At 45.5% G+C, this 27655-nt stretch overlaps 1 protein-coding gene across 1 annotated transcript in view; it reads left to right on the forward strand.

Annotated features, from left to right (window-relative positions):
- Positions 1-27655, forward strand: part of rdgB (retinal degeneration B) — a 303195-nt gene that overhangs the window by 10930 nt on the left and 264610 nt on the right. Inside the window, exon 3 of the mRNA XM_080267995.1 lies at positions 27159-27362. Within this exon, the coding sequence (XP_080124121.1) occupies positions 27159-27362 (204 nt within the window). The remainder of the gene's footprint in view (positions 1-27158; positions 27363-27655) is intronic.

Raw genomic sequence — 27655 nt, forward strand, 5'->3', positions numbered from 1 at the left:
AAGAGGAAATTATAGAGGTATAAAGCTTTTAGATCAGATAATGAAGGTAATGGAGAGAGTTTTAGAAGGTATGATTAGAGAAAGAGTGAATATTGATGAGATGCAATTTGGGTTTATGCCAGGTAGGGGGACCACTGATGCCATATTCATTGTTCGACAGCTTCAGGAAAAATATATTGGTAGGAGAAGGGATCTTTATTTTGTTTTTGTTGATTTGGAAAAGGCCTTTGACAGAGTCCCTAGAGAGGTGGTGAAGTGGGCAATGAGAAAGCTTGACTTGGAGGAGTGGCTGGTTAGGGTGGTTATGGCCATGTATGTGGGTGCTCACACCCAGGTGAGAGTGAATGGAGATTTGAGTGATGAGTTTTCCGTGAATGTTGGTGTGCATCAGGGGTCAGTCTTGAGTCCCATGTTGTTTATCATGGTACTTGAAGCCCTTTCACGTGACTTTAGAAACGGAGTTGTTGTATGCTGATGATTTGGTGTTGATTGCAGAGAATGAAAGGGAGGCGGAGGAAAGGTTTAGGAAGTGGAGAGATGGTATGGGGCAAAAGGGTTTAAGGGTAAATGCAGATAAAACAAAAGTGATGATATCTAGGGTTGGTGGCGGTACTGTCAAAGACGAGGGAGAGTGGCCATGTGCAGTTTGCCACAAGGGCGTGGGAAGTAATTCCATCTTATGCGGTGTGTGTGATAAGTGGGTGCATAAGAGATGTAGTGGTATCAGAGGTAGACTGCGAGATAATGCTGATTTTATGTGTACGGCGTGCCGGGGTGAGCAGGTGGAGATCGTCAGACGTGAAAGGATTGAACTTGCTGGTGAATCTCTTGAGTGTGTGGAAGAGTTTTGTTATTTGGGAGACATGTTGTGTGCTGGAGGTGGGGCTGGAGCTAGCTCTGTGGCTAGGGTGAGAAGTGGTTGGAAGAAGTTTAGGGAGCTCTTGCCTCTCCTGACATTGAGAGGGCTCTCCCTACGTGCTAAGGGGTCTTTGTATGCAGCATGTGTTAGGAGTGTAATGCTGTATGGCAGTGAGACCTGGGCAGTGAAGGAGGAAGACATTCGCCGGCTCAGACGTACAGAAATGACAATGATTAGGTGGATGTGCAGTGCGTCCCTGCGTCCAAGGCCTGGAGGGGCTGGGTTTACAATGGAAGAGCTGAGAGGTAGGATGGGACTGGAGTGTATTGGTGTTGTGATCAGGAGAGGTAGATTGAGGTGGTTTGGACATGTGGAGAGGATGGGGGGTGATAATTGGGTGAGGAAGGTGAGAAGTGTTAATATTGGGGGTGGGGCTATGAGGGGTAGACCGAGAAAGACATGGGACGAGGTCATTAAGTGTGACCTTAGGGTTAAGGGACTGAACAGGGAGGCTGCAATGGATCGTGCAGCGTGGAGAGCCGCCATTAGGTGACCAAGGCCGACACATGCAAGCATGTTGGAGCCTTTAAAAATGAAACGAAATGAAACGATGGATGGGGTTGTAAAAGAGGTGCAAGGTAGGGCAGTGGATGTGGGGGTGGCTCTAATGAATGAGGGTGAGATGTGGAAGATTCCGGTGTTGCTGTTTGCTGATGATACAGTATTGTTGAGTGAAGATGAATGAGAGTTACAGTATTGTTGAGTGAAGATGAATGAGAGTTGCAAGGTTTGGTGAATGAATTTGGGACAGTGTGTAGGAGGAGGAAGCTGAAGGTTACTGTAAATAAAAGTAAAGTTATGGTGTTTAAGAGGAATGAAGTCACAGAATGCACAGTGAGGTTGGATGGTGAGGATATGGAGAATGTAAGTGCATTCAAGTACTTGGGTAGTGTGATGAGTAAGGATGGAACTTTGGGGGATGAAGTGCATGAAAGGGTACAGCAGGGAAGGAAGGTTTTTGGTTCACTGAAAGCAGTGATGAGAAATAGGGAGGTGAGTATGGAAGTTAAGAAGTCACTGCATGATAGTATTGTGATCCCTACCCTGACATATGGAAGCGAGACGTGGACCTTGCAAGAGGGGAACAAGTCAAGAGTGAGAGCAGTGGAAATGAGTTACTTGAGGAGAGGAGCATGTGGAGTGACATGGAGGGACAGGTTGACAAATGAAGAAATGAAGGAACGTTGTGGGATGGATGTGGATGTGATTGAGAAGATTAGGAGAAATACACTGAGGTGGTTTGGACATGTGAAGAGAATGGAGAATGAAAGACTGACTAAGAGGGTGTATGTAGGTGAGGTGGAGGGAGGGAGAGGGAGGGGTAGACTGAGGATGAGGTGAAGGGATGGAGTTGAGAGGTGTATGAGGGAGGGGGGGGGTGAGCTGGGAGGAGGGTAGTCAAATGGTGGGTGACAGAGCGACTTGGAGGCGTTTTGTCTGCGGCCGCCCTTTGTGGGATTAGGGCGTCGGGCTGTAGATAGATAGATGGACTGTAATCAAAGGGATCAGAGGAACATTCATTCTTCAGAACTGGGTGGATACTGGCTTCTTTCCAAGAATTAGGGAATGAAGTAGTACATATCCAGAGTCTGAATAATATAGCTAGAACAGAGGCAAGTTCAGGGGAGCACTTTTTCAAAAGAATTGGAGGAATTCCATCTATGCCTAGAGCTTTATTGGTTGGTAAATTGTCTTGGATGGATTTTACACATCTAGTTTGTATTTTAAGTGGAGCATTGTCGGGAGAGTCAAGTTCTAGTACTGGAATGTTTTGGCTGACTTCCTCCAACGTAGAATTTCTGGCAGATGTACTGGCGAGGTTATTCGCAAACCTCGTGGATCATTTGTAATGTTACCATCTGAAGATTTTAATAGGGGATTGGGTGATGACTTATTAAAGTTATTATTGAAAGAATTGAGAGTTGACCAGAATATTCTGTCGTCATTAGGACTGTTTAGTAGTTTGGATGCTTGGTTATGAAGAAAGTTTGATTTAACAAGATTTATTATTGCTTTTGCATTGTTTCTAGCAATTTTAAATTGACTGATTCAGATATTTTTATTTTAAGTAAGAGTTATATGCTAATGACTTTTGGGCCGTTGCTCTGGCACAGTTGCTATCAAAACATATTGGAGAGTCCGATCTTTTAGTGAACTGTTGACATGGTTTGAACAATTCTATACCAGTTTGTATTAAGTTATTAATGTGGGACTGGGTAGAATTGATGTTACCAGAGAAGAAAGACTGCCATAGAGTGTGAGCAAGATAATTTCTGAATCCATCCCAGTCTGCCCTATCAAAGTGCTATTGGGTCATCCTGACAGGTTCAGAACAAGGAGATTTGGGAGAACCGACTAATGATGCTTTGATGAGCTTGTGATCCGAGGATCCAGGTGGCGACAGTACTTCTATCCTGTATTGATCTGGATTATTTGTCAAGAATAGATCCAAGAGATAGGCATCATGGTCAGGATTATCTGGTATATTGGCTGGTTGCCTTACCAGCTGCATGAGATTAAACAATTCTGCAGACAGCTCACATTCTAGACCAGTATTGTCAGTCCTGGTAGAATGCAATAACCATTCTACATTATGTACATTAAAATCACCCAAAACGGTAATTTCAGTGGTAAGGGTGAGGTTAAGGTTAGCTGACTTTGAGGATATGGAGTCAAATACACTGGGTTCTGAAGAAGCGTTGGGGGAGTGATAGACTACACAGATACCGTATATTTGATAATATGTTGATAATTTAGTTTGTACTGTGAATAATCAAAATTAATTGAAGTAAAGTTCAAAACAGTGTCAACTGCAAATTCAGATTTGATACAACAACAGGTGCCACTCTTGTTATGGAAGTTTGTGAGTAGATGGTAACCAGGAAAACAAAATGAGGATATTTCAGTAGAGAGAGAGATTTGGGATTCTGTGAGGATCAGGGCTAGAGGGGATACTGATTGAAGAAAAAAATTAACTGATTTCAAATTGGTACTTAGACAAGGGATATTGGTGAAGTATAGGGCCGAACCTGTGTTTCTCTGCTGATGAGCATGAACTGTGTCTGCAATAGTTGCTGTCGGCACAGTCACTTGACAGTGACCAGGAGGACCCTGTGCCACCAGCCCTACCCTGCCGGTGTTGGCACTCCGAGCTACCACTGCGTTTGCTGATAATAATGCAGCGGACATTGCTAAGGAGGAATGGACATACTGTATATACTGTAGAAGGTGTGATATCTAATGTGCATGTAGTTTGGTGTAGACAGTTGAAGGTAGAGGTATTATGAGAATATGCTGACCTGCTCTCTGTGTAAGTGAGAGCACTGAAAATGTTCAGCAAAGGGAGATGGTCAGGACCAGGTCCTGAGGGCTGGTGAAATGGGAGGAAATGAAAGAGCATCATGGTGTTGATGTAGATGTGCTGGAAAGCATTGGGTAAAACTACCATGAGATGGTTTGGTCGTGTGAAGAAAATAAAGACTGAATATGTGAATGAGGTAGAGAGGGGGAAGGGGGAGAGAGAGACCAAGGATGTGTTGGAGGGATGGGGTGTGGAGGTATGTGAGGGAGGGGATATGTGATTTGGAGATAGAGCATCCTGATGGCAGAGGACAGGGTGATATGGAGGTGATTTGTTTGTGGTTGCCTCTTCTGTGAGTAAGGCATCTGGCCAAAGATAAGCGGATAGATAGCCATGCTTTTTGGTGTCAGAGAATTGCCCCACACCCTTATTGTGTAGAGATTGGACTGTCATGCTACTTGAAACAGAAGGGCTGTCTGCCTAACTGATAAGGAGATGTTCTGGGTAAACTCAATTGATGGTATCTGCATGTTGTAGATGTAGTAGCAACCCTAGGCTCATCTGAACATAAACCTGGTTGATTGCATGCTGAAGCTGCTCTCGTCCTCCAGTTCACCATCCTCCTTTCAAGAGATAGAGAGAGAGATGAGTGATGTTTGTATAACTGGACAGTGGAGCCAAGCAGTTATATCAGTATCAAAACATGAAGGCATCCCTTTCTTGAAAGTAATATGGAGTATTGTACGTACATTAGGAATAAAATATGTTTAGCCATGTGATTCAATTGAATGCCGCTTCCCACCCTTCTCATTACCTCTGCCAGTGAAGTTCAATTTAAGTTTTATATTTACCCGTGTGTGCGTGTGTGTAAAAGATGTCTCAAAAGTCATTATTGGGTAGCAAGAGGACAATGATTGTAGAAACAAACAGCATTTTTATTTCAGATGTTTCAACTTTTAAAATATCATCAGTGATATGGATGGGGTTATAAAAGAGATACAAGGTAGGGCAGTGGATGTTGGAGTGGCCCTAATGAGAGAGGGCAGTGTTTGGAAACTCCCTGTTCTGTTGTTTGCAGATGATACTGTGTTGTTAAGTGAAGACAAAGGGGAGCTGCAAGGCTTGATGGATGAGTTTGGGAGAGTGTGTAAGACAGAATTTAAAGGTGAATGTAGAGAAGAGTAAAGTTATGGTCTTCAAGAGAGGTGAAGTCAATGAATGTACAGTGAGACTGGATGATGAGGAAATGGAAAATGTGAGTACGTTTAAGTACTTGGATAGTGTGATGAGTAAGGATAGAATTTTGGAGGATGAAGTGCTTGAAAGGGTAAAACAAGGAAGAATGGTTGCTGGTTCCTTGAAGGCAGTGATAAGAAACAGGGAAGTGAGCATGGAAGTGAAAAAGTTATTACATGACAGTATTGTGATACCAACTCTGACATATGGGAGTGAAGCTTGGACATTGTTGGAGGGACACAAGTCAAGAGTGAGAGCAGTGGAAGTGAGTTATTTGAGAGGAGCCTGTGGAGTCACATGGAGAGACAGACTGACAAATGAGGATTTGAAGGAGCTTGTGGTGTGGATGTGGATGTGATAGGAAGCATTAGGAGAAACACACTGAGGTGCTTTGGCCATGCGGAGAAGATGGAGAGTGAGAGACTGACGAAAAGAGTGTATGTGAGAGAGGTGGAGGGGGAAAGAGGGAGGGGAAAGCCAAGGATGAAATGGAAGGATGGAGTGGAGAGGTATATGAGAGAGTGGGGTGTGAATTGGGAGCAGGGCAGTGAAATGGTGGGGGACAGGGTGGCGTGGAGGCGATTTGTTTGTGGCCACCTTGTATAAGGGATTAAGGCGTCTGGCGATAGATAGATAGAAACATAGATGTTTCGACATTTAAAATATCATCAATGATCTAAAAGGAATATGAAAAATAGTAAGACAAAACACAAAAAAATATTTCACAATATTGTGTAACTGAAAAAACACACACACTAAAAATGCATAAAAGGGAGGGTGGGGACTGAACCAGAGTTATGTAACATAAAGAGGTGCTGCTGATTTAATGTTGTTTAGAGATGGGTTATGGGTCTTTAAAATACTGTACAATGATTCAAGCAGTCTTAAGTTACTGTTGGATATACAAGATCATATTTTATAATGCCCTTTTTAAGTTTGATATCACAAGATTTACAATGGTCTCTTACTGCTGAAGGAGGAGGGGAACTGAGTCTTCAGCCTGTCCTGCTCAGCTGACCCATATGCTTGTCTGTCCTAACCTTGAAAGCATAGATTGTTTTACCAATATACCCAGCCTGGCAACCTGGGCAAGTGAAACAATGGACAGCAAACGATCGTGGGTCGGTCAGAACAGGGTCCTTAACGTGAAAGATAGTACCAGTTTTTAATGAATTATAATGATTGTGTGTGTGTGTGTGTGTGTGTGTGTGTGTGTGTGTGTGTGTGTGTGTGTGTGTGTGTGACAGAATGAGAAGGTATGTACTGGATGTGAGAGCCTACACAGGTTGGGGAGTGGACTTTCTGACAACCACATGGTGGTGGTGAAAGTCAAGGTTCAAGTGCAATGGAGGAATAGAAAGAGGGAAAGACAGGAGGAAGAAGTCCATATAAGGAGGGTAGAAAGATTGCAAGAGGATGGAAAAAAGGCAGAATATAAATGAGAAGTGGAGGAGCAATTGGGTAAAAATAATTTGAAGCAGGTGGGGGAGGTGGAAGGTGTGTGCATGATGTTCATAGAAGAAATCTGTACAGCATAGGAGGTGGTGTGTGGGGTGAAGAGAAGACAAAAAGGGGTGCAAGGTGCAAGGAATAGCATGGTGGAATGAAGAGGTGAGACAAGCTGTGGTGCAAATGAAGAAAGCATGTAGTAAGTGGATGGGAAGCAGAGGCATGGAGGAAATTGAAAGACAGAAGAGAGAGTTATATGTAGAGAGGAAGAGAGAGGTCAAGAGATTAGTAAGAGAGAGTAAGAAGAGAGTGGATGAGAAATTTGATAGGAATTTGAGTGTAAAGTGGAGGGAGTGTAAGAAAATGTACTGGAAAGGAGTAAAGAGAGTAAGAGAGAGTGCTAAAGAAGTTACCGGTAGCAGGGAAGTTTCATTTTGTTTAGTTTCATTTTTGAAGACACCAACACGTTTGCATGCATTGGCCTTGGTCACCTAATGGTGGCTCTCCATTCTGCTTGATCTCTGGCAGCATCCCTTTTCAGTCTCTTATCCCTGAGGTCACACTCAGTGACCTCACTCCAGGTCTTTTGCAGTCTACCTCTTGCAACCCTTCCCCCAGCATTAACATCCCTGACTTTCTGCACCCAATTATCATCCCCCATCCTCTCCACATGCCCAAACCATCTCAGTCTACCTCTCCTCATCACAGTGCCAATACACTCCAGTTCCATCCTACCCTTCAACTCTTCCATCATAAACCTAGCCCTGCCAGGCTTCACATTGAGGGACACACTGCACATCCACCTAATCATTGTAATTTCTGTACGTTTGAGCCTGCGGATATGTTCTTCCATTGCTGCCCAGGTCTCACTACCATACAGTGTTACACTCCTAACACATGCTGCATACAAAGATCCCTTAGCACGGAGGGAGAGCCCTCTCAATGTCAGGAGAGGCAACAGCTCCCAGAACTTCTTCCAACCCTTCCTCACTCTAGCCGCAGAGCTAGTTCCAGCCCCACCTCCAGCACATAACATGTCTCCCAAATAACAAACTTTTCCACGCACTCAAGAGACTCACCAGCTGGTTCAGTCCTATCATGTCTGACAATCTCCACCTGCTCTCCCTGACACACTGCACACGTGAAATCAGCATTATCTCATAGTCTACCTCTAAAACCACTGCACACACTTATCACAGACACTACACTAGATGGAATCGCTTCCCACACCCTTGTGGCAAATCACGCATGGCCCTCTTCTCTGACAGTATCGCCACCAGCCCTAGATACCATTACTTTTGTTTTATCTGCATTTACTCTTAAGCCCTTGTGCCCCATACCATTTCTCCACTTCCTGAATCTTTCCTCTGCCTCCCTTTCATTCTCAGCAATCAACACCAAATCATCAGCATACAACATCCTCCATGGGAGTCCATATCTGAAGTCATGTGAGAGGGCTTCAAGTGTCATGCTAAACAACAAGGGGCTCAAAACTGACCCCTGGTGTACACCAACATTGACGGAAAACCCATCACTCAAGTCTCCATTCGCTTTTACCTGGGTGCGAGCACCCACATACATACCCGTAACCACCCTGACCAGCCACTCCTCGATCCCTAGCCTTCTCATTGCCCACTTCACCACCTGTCTACCCTGACCAGCCACTCCTCAATCTCTAGCTTTCTCACTGCCCACTTCACCACTTCTCTAGGGAGTCTGTCAAAAGCCTTCACCAAATCAACAAAAACAAAGTACAGTTCCCTTTTCTTTCCTATATATTTTCCCGAAGCTGTCAAACAGTGAATATGGCAACAGTGGTCCTCCTTCCTGGCATAAACCCAAACTGTATCTTATCAGTATTCACTCTTTCTCTAATCATACCTTCTAGAACTCTCTCCATTACCTTCATTATCTGGTCTAAAAGTTTGTTGCCACTTTAATTTCCTCTTTCTGGGGCATCATCCTTCCCCTTGTACAGATTTTCAATTACACTCTTTAGGCAGTCATCTGCCTTCATCTTGCCTATTGCCCCGCTCACAGTGGCAGCATCAATCAGAGGCCAAGGGCCAAACACTGGATCTGCAGGCTCAAAACCTTCCCTGTCCCAGTCAAACTCCTCATTCAACAACCAACTGTAATGCTCACTCCATGCATCTTGAATAGCCCTACTGTGCACCTCTACCCTTCCTTCATCATTCTTCACACACTGCGCACCAATGATATCCCTATTCTCCCTCATCATCGGATTTGCCACCTTAAATATATTCTTCCTTTCCACACGGTTTAGGCTGTCAAGCAAAAATCTTTGTGACTCAGACTTCTCCCTGTAAACCTCTTTTCTAGCCCTACACTTGGCAGCCAAGTATTCCTCTGTTAACACCCTTCGTCCATTCCCAGAAAAGCCTTCACGCCTTAACTGCAGCTTCTACCCCCTCATCCCACCACCAAGTTACTCTATGTCTTGGTGGGCTTCTTGTCTATCCACATGCTGAATCAGTAATTCTCAAGAGGTTGCTCTTGAGGGCTCTGTTCTGTTCATTTACACTTCTGTCAACATCTCCCTGTTCAGCCACCAGTCTCTTCATCTCCCTGTAGAAGGCATCCCTTACTGCTTGGTTTGTCCGCTTCCATATTTTGCTCCTAGGTGCATAGGTGTACTTTTTCATCACACACTTCTTAAGCACCATGTCACATATCGATAATTTGTGTTGCAGCACACTTCTCACTCCCTGTAGCTTTGACATCCCTCATGAACTTCCTATCATCCCTCCTGACCAGGAAATAGTCAATCTGGCTGCTATTTCCCCCTGACTCTTATGTATTCAGACTACTCTCACTTTTCCTAAAATGTGTATTGCACACATTCATGTTCATTGCCTCCCCAAACTCGAATATCATTTCTCTTTCCTCATTTCTTGTACCATATGCACATCCCCCATGTACTCCTTCATATCCTTGAGCTGCCTCACCTACATGACCCTTTAAGTCCTCTCCCAAAACTAGAGTCTCATCATCCCCCATACCCCTTACTATACATATTAAGTCATCCTAAAATCTGCCCTTCTCAACCTCATCCAAGCCTGCCTGTGGAGCATACACCAGTATAAATGCAACCATTTTCCCACCTAACAGAATTTTCACTACTATTATCCTATCACCCACTCTTATAACATTCCACCCATTTCTCCTCAACCAATACACCCACCACCATAACCATCTGTCCTACCCTGCCAAAACAACTTACAATAATAATCCCTCCGTGCAATCTTTCTGGCTAATCCACCCTTATACCAGACTTCCTTTACACATCCAGGGGCACACCCAGGAATTTTCTAAGGGGGGGGGGCCCGTAGTGAGGTGAGGTCAGGTAATCCGATAATTACAGGGAGGTCATATGCAGGTTTAGAGTCAGAGAGCTGCTGGCTCATGTGTTACTCTTTGTTTGTACTTGCCAATTTTTCATGTTTTGCTGTTATCGAAATAAATATATATAAATTTTTAAAGGACCCAGAGAGCTAAGGCCCCCCCCCCCCGGGGTGCACCCCTGCACACATCCTACATCCACCCACCTCCTACTCAGTGTCTCAACCACTTCCCACGCTGTACCCCTCAAATTTCCCAGATTCCACAATGCCACTTTGATCCCCCTGGGTGATTTAGTGTCATCAGGCTTGCTGTAAATTTAATTCTCTAACATGGTCATAATCAGTAAAAATAATAAATGGGTAAGACATACCCCAAGCCCCACCCACTACACAGTCCCAGGTCCATGTAATGGATCTGGGACCCCTAGCCCACCAGCTTTGACCAGTGGCTGTGGTAGTGGCCTCAGGGCATCCTGTCAGGACGGCTACTGGGACGCCCTCCAAGAGCGCCTTGGCACTATAACTGCCCCACCATTATACACCCATTGATAGGGCAGCCTCCTGGGGCACTACCGGGTTCTCTCTGTATTGGACGGAAGTGACAGCCTGGGAACCGCATTTCCCTGTACCCTGTAGCACAGGTTCGAGCCCCATCTCACCCCGGCCCCACGATATGTGCTGGTAGAGCCCTCGTCGCGTCTCCCTTCGAAAGGTCCGCCACTAGGTAGTGGGGACAAAGTTTTTTGATCGCATGCCCTTGCTGGCATCAACCTTATGACACATTGGGATACGTTGTGTGACATGTAGAGCGCATGTGGTGTAGTGTGTGAGTTAGTTAACCCCTACACCGCGGGCATGTTTACCAATGTTTTGCGTGTGCCGCGAGGTTATTTGGGCTCCAACAGACTCTCAAAAAATATTTGCCAAAAATCAGTTATTAGTCTTAGAATTTTAAAATTACATATGCTTATGGCACATACCTTCAGCTTTCTCCTGGAATGTTTGTTGAGCCTTCGTCGGTTACCGTAGGACTTGTGGAGACCTCTGAAGTTGGGTAACGAAGTCTCCACTTTACACTTCCCGACAACCCGTAATATGATTACCACAGCCAGATGTTAACACTATAAACACTACTCTATGATTTTCAAGTAGTTTGGGATCCATACTCCAAAAAAAAACCCACTGTGAAAGCAATGAAAATTACGAGCGCGTCTGACTGTCGCACTTGTGCTAGTTCGCTCTTGGTACTCTGTCATTTATTATTCATAAAACCCCTCACACTTTATATTTCTATTACTATATAACACATATATATATCTACAGTCTTTATCCATAAGTTTCCTTCAGTAGTATTAGTTTATTGTCACTGTAGGGATTCAATTTCTTTCAGTAAAATACGTAGCATTCACTTTCTCGTCCTGTATACTAGCATTGAGAGTGAATGTCACTTTCACCTTCACTCTCATAACTCATAGTATTCAGACATGCTAGAGTGAAACTTTCACTTTCATTACTCCTAGGGTATATACTGTACTCGTATTCTTATAATACTACTCATTTACATTTTTCTATTTACGTTCTCTATTTTATTTACATTATTTACATTTCTATTTTATTTACACTGTGTTATGCACTGTCACTTGAAGTAACTTATAAAACTATTTTCCACTGTTCACGTATATTTACATTCATTACTTTCACTTGCTGTTTACACATTATTTACACATTATTTACAATTCCACTTGCACTGTTTTACTCAATAGAAAGATTGTAGTCACTCTTTTATCAATTGTCAGCCCTTTACCTCTTTCCACACGAGGTTTAGTAGGGGGTAAAGGTCACAGGGCCCTTTGCATGGGGGTGAAAAGTCCCTGAAGCTAGCAAGAGCAAACAGACGTACCTCCACGTTTGAAGATGAGAGTGAACTGATAAGGGTGGGCCGGGGTGGTGGCCTACCTAGGGAAATTCAGTACTGCCAATGTTAGCCTCTTGACACAGCTAATATATAGCAGTGAAATGATTGGCAGGAAATCTAGACAATACATTATAAATTAGGTAGTTCCAGGTGAATGTAAATATCACTTAGGCTTCTCCCTTCCCTCCTTATATGTATATTTATTACGAAAATAGATTATATGGCATATTTCAAGGGGAAATAAACAGCGAAAATTAGCAAACGAGTGCACGTGAGGTGTTGTCAGGTGATAATTAGCCAATTCCAGGTGTATGGCACTCTCACTTACCTTATTTCTTTCTTGTATATATTATTTGGTATAAGAATAGGGCATAGGGCTTATTTCAATGGATGAAATCAGTGAAAAATTCCAGGGAAGATTTATTTAGCGTAGCACGGCCGGGCAGGCAAGAGGATAGGGTAATGGAGGGGGGGTAGGGAGGGAAGTCAAGAATGGGGAGAAATGGCTAAATTGTCAACAATGGATGGGAGTCCAGATGAGATTAGGAGTGCTGACTAGTGTTGGACATTGGCAGTACTGATAGATGATACAAGCCCCCACTTGGAAGCCCGGGTGAATTCAAAATAACACAGAATCACAAAAGCGACGCCCCACGGTATGATCCCTTGCTCCCAAGCATCACGAAAGTGACGCCCCATGGTTAAGGGGTTAAAGGAAGTGTTTGGGAAAGCATGCTGGTCTACACTCCATGGTAGTGTCACACTGAAAAGGTCAGCAAAGGGGGATGGTTAGGTAGCTAGTGAAACAGGAGCTGCAGCTCTCCCTGTCACCACCATTTCCATTCCTCACGAGAGTACCACCCTCATCACCTGGTGTTACAGCCTCCTCCCCAGACAGACAAAAATGGTAGATTGCTTGTGGAGAAAGGAGAAAAAGTTAACAGATGGAGACAATATATGGGACTGTTAAACATAGAGAATGAAAGTAATGCAAGTTTAAGTGGCTGGGGAATGGCTGGAAGAAGGAAAGAGTTAGAAGAGAGGAAGAGATCAGTAGGATGGAAGCAGTTGAAGCAGTGAAGAAAGTCGAAATGGGTAAAACCCCAGGAATTGATGGAGTGTGTGGTGAAATGATGAAGCATGGAGGAGAGATAGTAGTAGAATAGATATAGATGATGTGCAGATTTTCCTGGGAGGAAGGTAGATGAACCATGGGGGAGACATAGCAGTAGAATAGATATGGAAGATGTGCAGATTTGCCTGGGAGGAAGGTAGAGTCCTGGAGGATTGGAAGTCAGATATAAATATTCCCCTAAACAAAGGAAAAGGAGAAGAAGAAGTGTGGTAATCATAGGGGCATTTGTCTTCTGAGTGTAATAGGAAAAGTATATGATAACTTACTGACAGAGTTAGGGAAATAACAGAGGATTTAGCTGGAGAAAAACAGGAAGGTATTAGGAAGGGAAGAGGTTGCATACGTCAATTATTCATCCTTAGGTTTCTAGTGGAAAAGTTCCTAGAGATGAGAAAGAAGTAGTATGTGTCCTTCATGGATCTGGAGAAAGCATATGACAGAATGGATAGGCAAGGAATGTGGAAAATATTAAGAATATATGAAGTACGGGTAAATGGAAAGTTGTTGAATGCTGTGAAAAGTATGTATGAGGGTGCTAAGGCTGCAGTGCCTATAGTTAAGGAACATAATGAATCTTTCTATCTGGAGGTTGGATTGAAACAGGGATGTGTCATGTCTCCATGGTTGTTCAGTCTGTATATGGGTCAGGGTTGTGAAGTCGGAGTTGGTAAAATTCGACTCCGAGCTTTTTGGTTCTGAAATGATGTAAATCATATTTTCAGTACTTTATTCAGTTTATTTTACAACCATGAGTAATGGTTTATGTTATTATGCAAGCACTATAAGTAGAGAATACAAAATACAGTAAAGATTTAAGAACTGCATCGATCAGATTTCATGAATATTATACATTTACCTGCATCATGTCCACGTCCTGTATTGTTAGTACAGTAAGTCCTTGTATTTGGACGCATTTTACTTTGACACCTCATTTTTCGCACAAGTAAAATGTTTCCGAGTTGTCTCACAATTCGCAAATTTCCCCACAATTCGATACTCCCAGCCGGCAGCCGATAACGCATACTGATGCTCATTTGTTGGCGGCCATCTTGCGACCACCCTTTCCACCATAACCGACATGGCAGCCACCTTCAGTGCATACACCAGGACTGTGCCTGAGGTTGCCAACATCCTGTCAACCTTGAGTGATCTGAAGTCTCGAGTGATGGCTGTCTACAACAGAGACATAAAGGAGCAGAGACAAGCCCGGATCACACGATATTTTCATGAGAGACAGAATATGACTGCTATTTTGCAAGACTTGGACATGCCAGCAAGGGTGGATGAAGGAGGAGAAGTGGACAGAGAGGAAGTGGAGTTGCTGGAGCCAGAGTTCAACTTCGAGGGCTGTGGCATAGGTGATGGGGTATCCCCAGAGAGGCCCATTTCACCTAGTAACTTGCCCATCTACCCTCAACACACCTTAGCCTGCCAGTCCTAATCAACTAGACGTTAGCAACTTTTGATGCCATCCCCCGCCACAACATCACAAACAAAATACTCAACACAAACATGCACAGTAACACAAAAAGATGGCTGACAAACTACTTAGCAGGCTGATGTGCACATGTAACATTTGCCAGTCAGTCTTCTAACATCAGAAACTTCACAAATGGCATCCCCCAAGGATCTGTTTTGTTCCCTACACTCTTTAACCTATACATGCACAACACACCCACACACCACACACCACAGATACACATAGCTTCCTATGCAGACGATATAACACTTTCATGTACGCACCAAAACGCAAACACAGCTGCACACATCATTCCACCTCACCTCAACACACTACACAAATGATTCACCACAAACAGGCCCAGAATAGCCCCAGCCAAATCTACAGTGACCCTTCTCACAAACTGGACAGCAGAACACAGTCACATCCCACACCTCACCATAAACAGCACTCCCCTACCACACACACACACACACACACACACACACACACACAAAATCCTTGGTGTAACATACAATACATCAGTGTCATTTAAACAACACATCACAAACATTAAAAATAAAATAACACCAAGACTCAGTGCTTTGAGGTCACTTGCCCATACAACATTCGGACACAACAAAGAAACCACCACCACAGTATACAGACAATACATACATTCAGTGATGAATTATGCAAGTCCTGCCTGGGCTTCTAACCTCACCAAAACACACTACAACACTCTACAGACCATACAGAACAAGGCCCTAAAAATAATCACAGGCTGCACAGCTACTTCACCCACAGACCACCTACGTCAAGAAACCAAAGTCATCAAAGTCAAGGATCACCTAGACATGAGAGGCACCCAGTTTCTTGCTGCAGCCTTCACAAACCCACAACATCCACTTTATTACATGGCAGCACATCCACCCACACCAAGGAACATCAAAACAACACCCAGCACACAATACCATACACAAATACTGTTATCTCTCCCCCCTCAGACCAGCTTCCAGAAGCATATCCACACTCAGATCACTCGCCACTCCATTCAGTCACTTAAAGACAACACACAGCTGCAAGCACGGTCTCCTGACATCCACCCTTCTGAATCCTATCTCCCTCGTGAGGACAGGGTCCACCTGGCCAGACTGAGATGTGGGCACCATCCAGCCCTCTTAAGCTACCAGAAGAGGCTGGATGACTCCGTTGCTGATGCCTGTCCAGGATGCAACGCAGCACCCCGTACTGTTAAGCACATTATGGAAGATTGCATTGCACACAATCACCTACGCCAACAACACAACATACACTCTTTGAGAGCTCTGTGGGAAAGCCTGATCTCGGTTATGGCCTTCCTAAGGGACTCGGGGCTGTTCAGCCAGACTGCCTAGGGAACAACTACTACTACTACCTGCCGCTCAAGCCAGTCATCACTTTAGTTCTGGTAAGGATTTTTGGTGTTGCAGCTCTTTATAACAGCTTTAATGTCTTTTCAGGTACATGTTTATTGTGTTATGCTGTTTTAGCACTAGTAAACACTCTTCATTTAATTTTAGGTAGGGCCTGTTTGGTGTTATAGTACAGCAAGCTCGCCCCCCAACGCATGGGTTTCGTACCTAATGTGGCGCATTCGGCACTAAACCGCGTAAGTTTTAACTACTTATTTTGCTCCCTAGATCTCCTAAATGTGGTCTTTTGCTGTTATCTGCCATTGGTAATCAATATGAAGCACTTTAAGTGGTTAGAAGGTTTATTTAATGTTATAACTTACAGATACAGGACTGCACAACAAAATTTCAACTTACAAATATATAAACACAAGGCAACATTCCGACGCTGAAACCAATCGGCGTCGGAATGTTGCCTTGTGTTTACGTATTTGTATGTTGAAGTTTTGCTGTGCAGTCCTGTATTTGTAAGTTATAACATTAAATAAACCATCTAACCACTTAAAGTGCTTCATATTGATTACCAATGGCAGATAACAGCAAAATACCATGTTTAGGGAGTCTAAGGAGCAAAATGGTTTTGGGATTATTCGCTGTCACAACAATAACAAGACAATTCGCTGTCATTAATGAAGACAGCTATGGGTGACGCTAGAATATAATTAAAAGACGACTATAGTGAGGAAGAAACAAGTTAATTATTGACTAAAGGTGTAACTAGTAAATACAGTAATATCCAAAGGCTACGCCATTGAACATAGCCTTTGATGGATCCCCCTGAAATATAGTTATTAAAGTATTGATTAATTAATAATAAGTATATTTGTAAAAGTATTGATTAATTAATATAAGTATATTTATAGAATGATGGAGAATCGTCCAGGGTGCAAATTGTCCTGATGGGGAATCGTCCATGTTCTCGGAACCCACCGATCGTGGGTAATCATATAAATCAGGTTAACTGTTTACAAGGCTTTATTTAATGCTTTAACTTTTATGTTTTAGCTTTCTTTAAATGCTTTAACTTACAAGTGCATACCAAAATAGTAAATATTTAACTTCCAAATACAGTACTATGGAAAAGCGGTACAGCAAATATTTAACAAACAAATGAAAAAGGTAATATTCCGACACCTATCAGTTAAACTGATTATAAGACTTTATTTTTTGCTTGAATGTTATTTAATAGTACTTTAACTTGCACGTAAACTTACCAGAACAGTACTGTAAATATTTAACTTACAAATACAGTACAGTACTGTAGAAAAGCAGTATAGCGAATCACATCACGTGATCAAAACAAACCATGCATGCGGCGCTGATGTTCGAGGAGGAGTCCGGTGCTGCTTGTTGTACCGAGCAGACGTGCTTCTCTCCTAGGTGCCCGGAGTGATTGTCAGCTAAGTGTGTAGCTCTTCCTCGGCAGCTAGTGCTTCCTCTTGCTGCGAGGTGGAGTATGACCCAGCCTATTTCTTTGGATACTGTGGTGTCGGCCATGGATGTAGCGGAGGCAGACCCTTTCAGGCCACCGGGAAAGCGCCCCATAGGCGAGGCTGCCCCGGAGGAGGAGGAGGTGACCTCTGGCAAGTCCCTTAGGGTGTCGTCACCACCCACAGCTGCATCACAGATTGTCCTGGGTGAGGATGCGGCTGCACGACAGAGTGCCGAAGGTGCCGGTGAGTCAGTGTCAGCAGCAGCTGTTACCAGAGAGGTCCCTAGTAGGGGTGAACCAACACCATCCACTGCTGTCAATATGGGTGTCCAGGATGAGGGTGAGTCTGGATTGGCCTGTTTTATCATTAGATCTGTGCAGGGGTCCAGGATTTTTAACAATCCCCGGCGGCTGTCTGACGCCATCAACTCATCCCCCTTTGCCAAGTATTGTGTAGAGGGTGGTACTAAACCACTGGGTGATGGGTCTTCCCTCTCTCTTCATCTACGCCATTGTGATCTGGCAAAGCTGAGCAGCCCAATGGAGACTCTGACTACCTTCGGTGAGTGGAAGGTCACGTGCCGCAGGGCCCGGTCCTCTGGTGATGCAGCAGCCCTCAGCTATGGGAAGATTGGGCCAATCTCCCTGGACGTTGACATAGAGGATTTGGTAGACTGCCTCCCGGCCTTTTGACAACGAGTCGTCTATCTTATTAGAGGCTTCTAGGATCCCTGTACGTTTTCCTGCCCCAGATGCTCCTCGGTTTTCCCAGTGGGTGCGCCTGGTGTATCGGGGCCCTTCCTCCCATCCAAGGTGCTGTATGGATACATCTACTACAATGTAGGTATGTATACTCCTGCTTTGTTGCGTTGCTATAACTGCCTTCAGTATGGACACACGCGGATCACTTGCCGCAACAAGACCAGGTGCTCGATGTGCAGTGGATACCACCCTTTCAGACCCAGTGAGGGGCAGCCCTGTGACCGCAGCCCCAGGTGCTACATGTGTGGTGGAGATCACAGGGTGGTGTCTAAGCTCTGTCCTGTATATCAGAAGGCCTTCAAGATCCATGAAGAACTCCGCCAGGGTGTGACGCCGGCCCAGGAGGTCAATAGACGGTTGCGTGCTCTCCAGCCCTTGGTCCGTCCCCCTTCAGCATTGCCCAAGTCGTCTCCCAAGGTCTCTCAGGTGAGGAAGGGTGTGAGTTTTGCAGACAGTGTTGTTGGCCGAAACCGCTTCGCTGTGCTGGAGGACTTGAGTGATGACTGTTCCCGCCAGGATGTATCGTCAGTGGAGGTGTCGACCAACCCTGCCTCCCCTGCTGCTGTTATAATCCATGATGCCCGTCCTTCACGTCCGGGCCGCCTCCACCCCCGTGCCCCTCACCGCCCCCCACCTAGTGCTCCTTCTGGACTGGATGCGGTCCTTGCTGAGGGTGTTGGGGATGTTCCTGCCCTGCCTAGCTCTCCTGACCCACGTCTACGACAGTGTGATCAACCTACAGCCCCTTCAGTGCGTGCCCATCCAGTACGAGTATCTGACCCCACCTCCAGCAATTGTTCACCCTCCTCGGACTGCCCTCCTCCCTCAGGACCTGGCCAAGGCTTTTTTGATCTTGTTTCTGAGGCCCTGCAACTTTATCGCCACGGACTACCATTCCTTGACATCTGCTCCCGCCTCTGGCCCAAGGTATTGTCCCTACTCCTGTCCTATTCATGCCAGGCCTGAAACATCTCAGCATTATGTTTTGGAATGCGAGATCCCTTGTTCGGAAGTCACAGGATTTTAAAGTACTCTTACATGATTCAAAGCCTTGTGTTGTGGGGGTATGTGAGACCTGGCTACACCCTCACCTGCGGCTCCAACTGGGGGGTTTTTTGACATACAGGTGTGACCGTCCTCAGGGAAGGGGCGGGGGCCTGTTGTTGGCAGTGCGGGAGGACACCCAGAGTGTGCGTCTCACCCTCACCTCGTATCCTGGGGGACGATTGGAGGTCCTGGCTGTCAGGGTGGCCCTCACGGATGGTTGGGCTTCAATCCTCCTTTGTTACAACCCCTGCCAGGATGTGTCTAGAGAGGAGCTCCTCCACTACCTTGACCAGTTGCCAGCCCCTGCCTTCATCATGGGGGATTTCAACGCCCGTCACCACCACTGGGACCCCGCCTTGGCTGGAGCCCCCAATACCACAGGTTCCTCTCTCTTCCAGGTGCTCCTTGAGTCTCACAGGTTCAGCCTTCTTACGCCTCCAGGTCTTCATACCCGGTTTGCTCCTCACAGTGGACAGGCATCTGTACTGGATCTCGGTTTGGGTGACGCAGTATTCCATCATCCGATGGTCCATGTGGGACCGTATATGGGCAGTGACCATCTTCCCGTCTTTTGTGACTACCCGACATTGTCTCCAAGAATATCACGAGCGAGTCGTCCTCGCTGGCAGCTTCACGACGATAGATGGACAGCCTTCCAGGAGGCAGTGTCTGCTAGCTTCCCTGGTCGTTGGGGCCTCTCGGCTGAGGATTTTTCACAGATGCTGGTGCAGGCTGGACATAGGGTGTTCGGTCAGTCAGCCCGCCGTAGTATAGGCCGATCGGGGGTGCCATGGTGGTCGGCTGCTTGTGCCTCGGCTGTGCAAGCCCGCCGCCAGGCCTGGCGTGCCTGGAGTCGTTACCCCACACGGGCCCTTGGGGATCGTTACCGAGGCCTGGATGCAGTATGTAAGCGCACCATCAAGGTAGCCAAGCAGAAGGCATGGTCCTCGTTTTGCTCCAGCCTCTCCTTCTCCACCACATGCTCCCGCACCTGGAGGTTTTTGAAGGCCATGAAGGGTGGCCCGACAACATATTCATATCCTTTATGTCGTGATGGAGCGGATCTACTGGATGACCTCTCCAAGGCCGAACTCTTGGCGTCCTTCTTTGCGTCGCAGCTGGGTGTTCCACCGACTTTACCTACAGCTCCTGAGTTTATTTCTGCCATCCACAGGGGCGTCTCAACTCCCCCTGCCAGTGACCTCTATTGCCCGTTCACGGCCATTGAACTCCGGGATGCCGTTGCTTCTCTACACCCGAGGAGGGCGGTTGGCCCTGACATGGTGGCTAATGACTTCCTCCTACATCTGCCGCCCAGCCTACACAGTCACTTGCTGTCAATTTACAACAACAGCTGGCAGACCGGCACATTCCCTGAGGTATGGAAGGAGTCAGTGTTGCTGCCTTTCCCAAAGCCAGGCAGGGACCCCACCATCACGTCGTCTTATCGGCCCACCGTTCTTCTGTCCTGTGTGGGGAAGCTGCTAGAGAAGCTGGTGGCTCGTCGGCTCTCTTGGTGGCTGGAGTCCCATGGCCTGCTCTCCAGGGTTCAGTGTGGTTTCCGGCCGGGCCAGGGAGCTTTGGACGTCCTATGTCAACTGGAACACATGGTACATGATACCTATAGACAGCAGTTCTACATGCTTGCCCTCTTTATAGATCTGAAGGGGGCCTTCGATTCAGCCCCACACGATGGCATTCTGTACCGCCTGTCGTGCCTGGGAGTCTTGGGCCCACCCCTGGCTTGGATGTCGAATTATCTTGCTGGCCGCAGCTTTGTGGTGTCGGTGGGTGGGGCCTCGTCGGATCCCCATCCTGTTCATCGGGGGGTTCCGCAAGGGTCTGTGCTCAGCCCACTCTTATTCAACGTGTTGCTGTCCAGCCTGCCTCAGATACCTAATGCTACTCTCCTGGTTTATGCAGATGACATCACCATCGTGTCCCAGAGCCCTTCCTTTGTGGAGGCGCAGCAGTTTCTGCAGTCAGCGGCATCCACTTTTTTGGCTTGGGCCCGGAACTGGGGCCTTGCCATCAATGCTGACAAGAGCGCAGTGATGCCCTTCACTCTACGCCGTTTGCCATCATCTCCAGCAATTTCTCTGGACTCAACCTCAGTCCCTGTTGTTCGGGAGCATGTGCTGCTTGGTCTCCGGTTGGATGGCCCCATCCTCACTTGGCGCAGTCACATAGAATACTTACGGTCATCTTGTGCAAAACGACTTGACATCATGAAGAGTATTGCTGGATCCCGCTGGGGGGCAAGCAGGGACCTTTTGTTGGCGTACTATCGATCCGCCATCTTGGGGAAGATCAACTATGGCTGTTCGGTATATGGCTCAACATCTCCTACACAACTACAACGGCTGGACACTATTCAGACGACTGCTCTCCGGATTGCGCTCGGTGCTTTCTGCTCCTCACCCACATTGTCTCTGCAGGCTGAGGCAGGTGTTCCCCCCCTCCATCATACCAGGATGAAGTTGACTTGTCGCCGCTACTTTACTATCCAGCGCTTGCCTGATGACCACCCACTCCCGGAGCTCTTTACGACGGCAGGGGTCTCGACATCTCATCCATCGTGGCCCATCAGGTCTCGACGGCCCCTCTTGGTGCGTGCTCTCCACGCTTACCACACTCTGGGACTTCCTCCACCAGCTCGCCACCCTGTCCGATCAGTATCTCCTGTGCCCCCGTGGAGGGACCTGTCCTCACCTGTGTCCTTAGACCTCCCAGAGCCCTTTTGTAAATCACAGGATGGCCACCTGGCCCCTCGCATTTTCCTGCAGATGGCTGGCTCCACCTATCTAGGGTTCATGGCTATCTTTACTGACGTCTCGCTCCTCCACCCCTGCAGCAACTGCAGCTGCCATCTTCGTAGAGGACTACTCCATCTGCCAGACATGGCGCTTAGGGGATGCCCATGATGTAGTCACTGCTGAACTCTTCGCAGTCTTGAAGGCCCTACGTTTTTTGATGTCTCATTCCTCTCCTCGGCCGGTGGTCATCTACACTGACTGCAGAGCGGCCCTTCATCTCATCGCTTCTTCTAAACCCTGCTCCATACGTCATCTGGTTTATGAAATCCAGGATGACCTTGCTCAGCTGCTGCAGGGAGGCTGGAAGGTACGTCTGCAATGGATTCCCTCCCATGTGGGCATCAGGGGCAATGATGTGGTGGATGCAGCAGCTCGGATGGGCTTGACTTCTCCTGATGTGGAGCCCTACCCCTTGCCAGTCATTACTCATCGTCGCCTCTTAGCCACGAGGTGTAGTCAGGCATGGAATGCTGATCTCTATGCCTCCCTCCCCACAACAGCGCTGGGCTTATATCGCTCCGACTCATCGGACCAACCTTGGGTACGCTCTGTCTCCCGGATCCTGGACGTCGCTATCACTCGCCTGCGTATTGGACATGTTGGACTGGCATCACATCTGCATCGGCTGCGACTGCACCCAGATCCCTACTGCCAGTGGTGTGTGAATCAAGAGGAAACTGTGGCCCACTTTCTGCTGCATTGCCCACGCTTCTACTCCATCCGCACCGCCCTGAGGGAGCGCCTTGCAACCCTTGGTATCCTGGACTTCACCCTCCCCATCCTTCTTGGTGGGGTGGGCCTAGATCGGCACCAACGCCACTCAGTTCTACGCCATGTTTGTGTCTTCCTTCGCAGATCAGGGCAACTTCGCCGCCTGTGATTAAAGAGTTCTGCTACACCTGAACCACCGTTAGGGCTACATCTGACTACACGTCGGGTCCAGCCCTTCAATCAACACCAAGACCAAGACCATGTTCGAGGATTTGGCCTTTCAAAGGCCTCTTGCGTAAATTTATAGTTTTCATAATACAGTAGTTCTTTAATCTTACGTTGTCTTATGCGTATCCCAGCACTTACCGCGTATAATTGGGAGCGTGTTCGGTGAGAACGTGTTCAGGGCGAGCTTACTGTACTTTCTGATAGGGTAGGTACAGTACATGTCCCACTGGGACACTCCTCTATTTTTCCCACTGATTCTTAACTTCAGAATTCGACATTTTGCGTTTCACGTGGTTTGGGCGGAACATCCAAGCTGTGAAAAACGAGGATTTACTGTACAATACAGTACTGTACAGGTATGTCTCGGTATATGATACCCCTAGATGCGATACCCTGACTTAATGACAGGGGTAGAATTACCACCATACCTACCTAATGATAGCCAAACCCTGGTTTAATGATGGGTTTTGATTTTTCTTTACCGATTTTGGTGATATTTTAGACTAAAATTGTGTGTTTAGGATGATTATGGACTGTTTTTAGACTTAGAATAATGTGTTTTAGCCATAGGTGGGATGAACATTGTCATATTGGGATACAGTTTACTAAGCTTGATATTTTCCAGACATATTTGACGATTTTCGGATTTTACTTATGGTTTTAGTGAGTTATTTACAGGTGTTAGGCTTAGGTTAGCTTCTTTTACAGCATTTAGGCTATCAAGATTGGCTTTAAACTTTTGGGGGGCTTATTTGGGTGGGTTTTGGACTTAGTTGGGGAGGAAACCCGAGGCTGAAAAACGCATCCCATTACTTTACTGTACATGTCAAATCTACCCTGATTTATGAAACCTCGCCTAATGATGGGTTTTTACCTAACCAATTGCATCGTTAAACTAGGGTATGCCTGTATATACTTCAGTGGGGGTCGGAGTTGTATTGTAAAATTTCTTGAGTCGGAGTCAAGAAATATTATCACTGACTTCACAGCCGTGATATGGATGGGGTTATAAAAGCGATACAAGGTAGGGCAGTGGATGTTGGATCAACCCTAATGAGAGAGGGCAGCATTTGGAACTGTTGTTTGCAGATGATACTGTGTTGTTAAGTGAATAATGAAGGGGAAACTGTAAAGCCTGGTGAATGAATTTGAGAGAGTGTGTAAGAAACAGAACCTATAGGTGAATGTAGGGAAGAGTAAAGTTATGGTCTTTGAGAGAAATGAAGTCACTGAATGTATATTGAGGTTGAGGAAATGGAAAATGTGAGTGCATTATTAAGTACTTGGGTAGTGTGATGAATAAGGATGGAATTTTGGAGGATGAAGTGCTTGAACAAGTACAACAAGGAAGAAAGGTTGCTGGTTCTTTGAATGCAGTGATTAGAAATAGGGGAGTGAGCATGGACACAAAAAAGTTGCTGCATGATAGTATTGTGATAGCAATTCTATCATATGAAAGTGAAGCCTGGGCCTTGTTGGAAGGACACAAGTCAAGAGTGAGAGCTGTGGAAATTAGGTATTTGAGAGTAACATGTGGAGTTACATGGAGAGACAGACTGACAAATGAGAAAGTGAAGGAGCATTGTGGTGTAGATGTGATAGAATGCTTTAGGAGAAATACATTGAGGTTGTTCGGCCATGTCTAGAGGATGTAGAGTGAGAGACAAACGAGGAGAGTGTATGTGCATGAGGTGAAGGGAGGGAGAGGGAGGGGAGGTCGAGGATGAGATGGAGAGATGGAGTGGAGAGGTACATGACAGAGGAGGGTGTGAGCTGGGAGGAGGGCATTGAAATGGCGGGGGAGAGTGCGACATGGAGGTGATTTGTTTGTGGCCATCCCGTGTGGAAGTAAGGTGTCTGGCAATAGACAGATAGATTTACTATAATCTTAAAGTCAGTTTGGGGATGAAATTTAGCAAGACTCCAAATAAAACAATCTTTCATCAGAAGGGAAATATCACCCAAGTAGGGTAGACTAAGATAAAATACCTCCTTACTGGCAGTAGGGATTGGTTGTTTAGGTATGTAATGGTTGTTTAGAAAATTTCCTGCAAGGCAGTAGAACAGATATTCTCTTTAGCCATATTTACAAAATATGTTCTTATAAAGTTATTCTCATCATGGAACCGAGAATATGTAGATGAGAGAAAAAAAGCCCTATGTAACAGGGTCTTAACAGCATCGTTTTTAAACATTTTACAGCAAAAGCTGAAAAAACTGCTACCCAGACCAAAGAAAGTAGGCTTGTGGAACACAGAACACCAGAATTTATCATTATCTTTCTTGATCATGATATTTAAAAATGGAAGACTACTGTTGGACTCTGTTTCAGTCGTGAACTGTTTATTATCATGACGAGTGTTAACTGTGCAAAAAATCATAAGCATAGCCTTCACCTCTAAACATGACAAATGTATCATTGACATACCTTCAGTACATCCATGGTTTAATTATTACTTTACTAGGACAATCTCTTAGTCATAATTGCCCTTAATAGCATAAAAAGATGTTGACAAAAGTAGGTCCAAGGGGTGATCCCATAGCTATCTATCTATCTATCTATAGCCCGACGCCCTAATCCCACAAAGGGTGGCCGCAGACAAAACGCCTCCAAGTCACACTGTCACCCACCATTTGACTACCCTCCCCCCAACTCACCCCCCCCCCTCCCTCATATACCTCTCAACTCCATCCCTCCACCTCATCCACGGTTTACCCCTCCCTCTCCCTCCCTCCACCTCACCTACATACACCCTCTTAGTCAGTCTTTCATTCACCATTCTCTCCACATGTCCAAACCACCTCCGTGTAATTCTCCTAATCTTCTCAACCACATCCACATCCACCCCACAACGTTCCTTCACTTCTTCATCCGTCAACCTGTCCATCCAAGTCACTCCACACGCCCCTCTCTAGTAACTCATTTCCACTGGTCTCACTCTTGACTTGTTCCCCTCTTGCAAGGTCCACGCCTCGCTTCCATAGCAGTATCATTAATCTGTTTGTAGAGTTTGTTATTGAATATGTACAAACTATCCTTCACACAAAGAGCCAAAAGTTCTTTGAATACATTTTTTGTCATTCCCTTGAAAATTTCAATGTCTTCATTGGGTAGTCTCATAACTATGTCTATAGTTTCATGAATGGCAATATTAGTTAACAGGGTGGTAACATCAAAACTGCACATGAAATATGTCAGGTATATTAACTTTAGACAGGGAATCTGTGAACTCATAAGAATTCTTAACTGTGAATTCATTAGTGGTTAGAACTCTCAAAAGTGAGACAAAGTGTTGATAGTTTAAATGAAGCAGTATTGTAAGCAGCCATGATTGGTCGGAGGGGAATGTACGGTTTTTGTCCACTTCCTGCTCAAGATGAGGTTCCCTGCGAACACCTCACAACCTGATGTCATTACTGGATTTCAGTTTGATTAGTGGATGAGTGGGCAGTGAGTCAAGGAATAGTTGTTTAGATTTTGAGGTGGATCTGGATCCAGATGGAAGAATCAGTCATAAATATTATTAATGTTGATGAAGGTATGTGCTCTCTGAGACAGTGTAACAGGACAGACTAAGACTGACAACTTAATTGACTTCGTGGGATATTCATTTGGTTGGAAGGAGGAAGTACAGCTGTAAATCATAAATTTTATTGGGAATGGCAGAGATATACACTCTCTGGGTGCATTCTAGTGTATGTTTGTGCCAGACAGAAAGACTGAAGTTTCTAGGCTTTTCAGTTTAAGTTTGTGCCTAACAGGATGGCTGAAGTTGCCCAACCTTTTCATTTATATTTGTGTCTAACAGGATGGCAGAAGTTTCTCAACCTTTCCTCTTATATTTGTATCAAGTAGGATGCACAAAGATGCCCAGCCTTTCCATTTATTTTTGTGACTAACAAAATGATTGAAGTTGCTCACCTTTTCGATTTGCATTTGTGTCTAACAGGATGGCTGAAGTCGCTGATCCCCAAATCTGCACTGTCTGTGGAGGAGGAGGCGTGGAACTGCTACCCTTACACGAAGACACGCTTCACTTGCCCCTTCATTGAGAAGTTCAGCATCGAGGTTGAGACTTACTACTACAACGATGGTGGACACCAAGATAATGTCTTCAATTTATCAAAGTCAGAAATGAAGCAGAGAGAGATTGGTAAATACTAAGAGGTTTAATTATGATATCTGAATTTGATTATTATTCTGAGATTTGATAGCTTATCTCTCAACAACTGTCACCTGATGTAGAAAGTGTCATCAGAATAATATTTGCTATTGTACAGCCATGAATAGATTTGATATAATATTAGAATCGTACACATACCATATTTAATATTGTTATGATACCCTAGCTTTTGATGACTGTATAATTAACCATTTGAGTACTGCAGTTGAATAACCCTAAATGTAACTGATAGAGGTCAGTACTGGTATGTGTACAGGCATACC

Source organism: Coenobita brevimanus, chromosome 26 (assembly GCF_032717465.1).
Source record: "Coenobita brevimanus isolate Jiangsu-jjx chromosome 26, ASM3271746v2, whole genome shotgun sequence".
Lineage (NCBI taxonomy): Eukaryota > Metazoa > Arthropoda > Malacostraca > Decapoda > Coenobitidae > Coenobita > Coenobita brevimanus.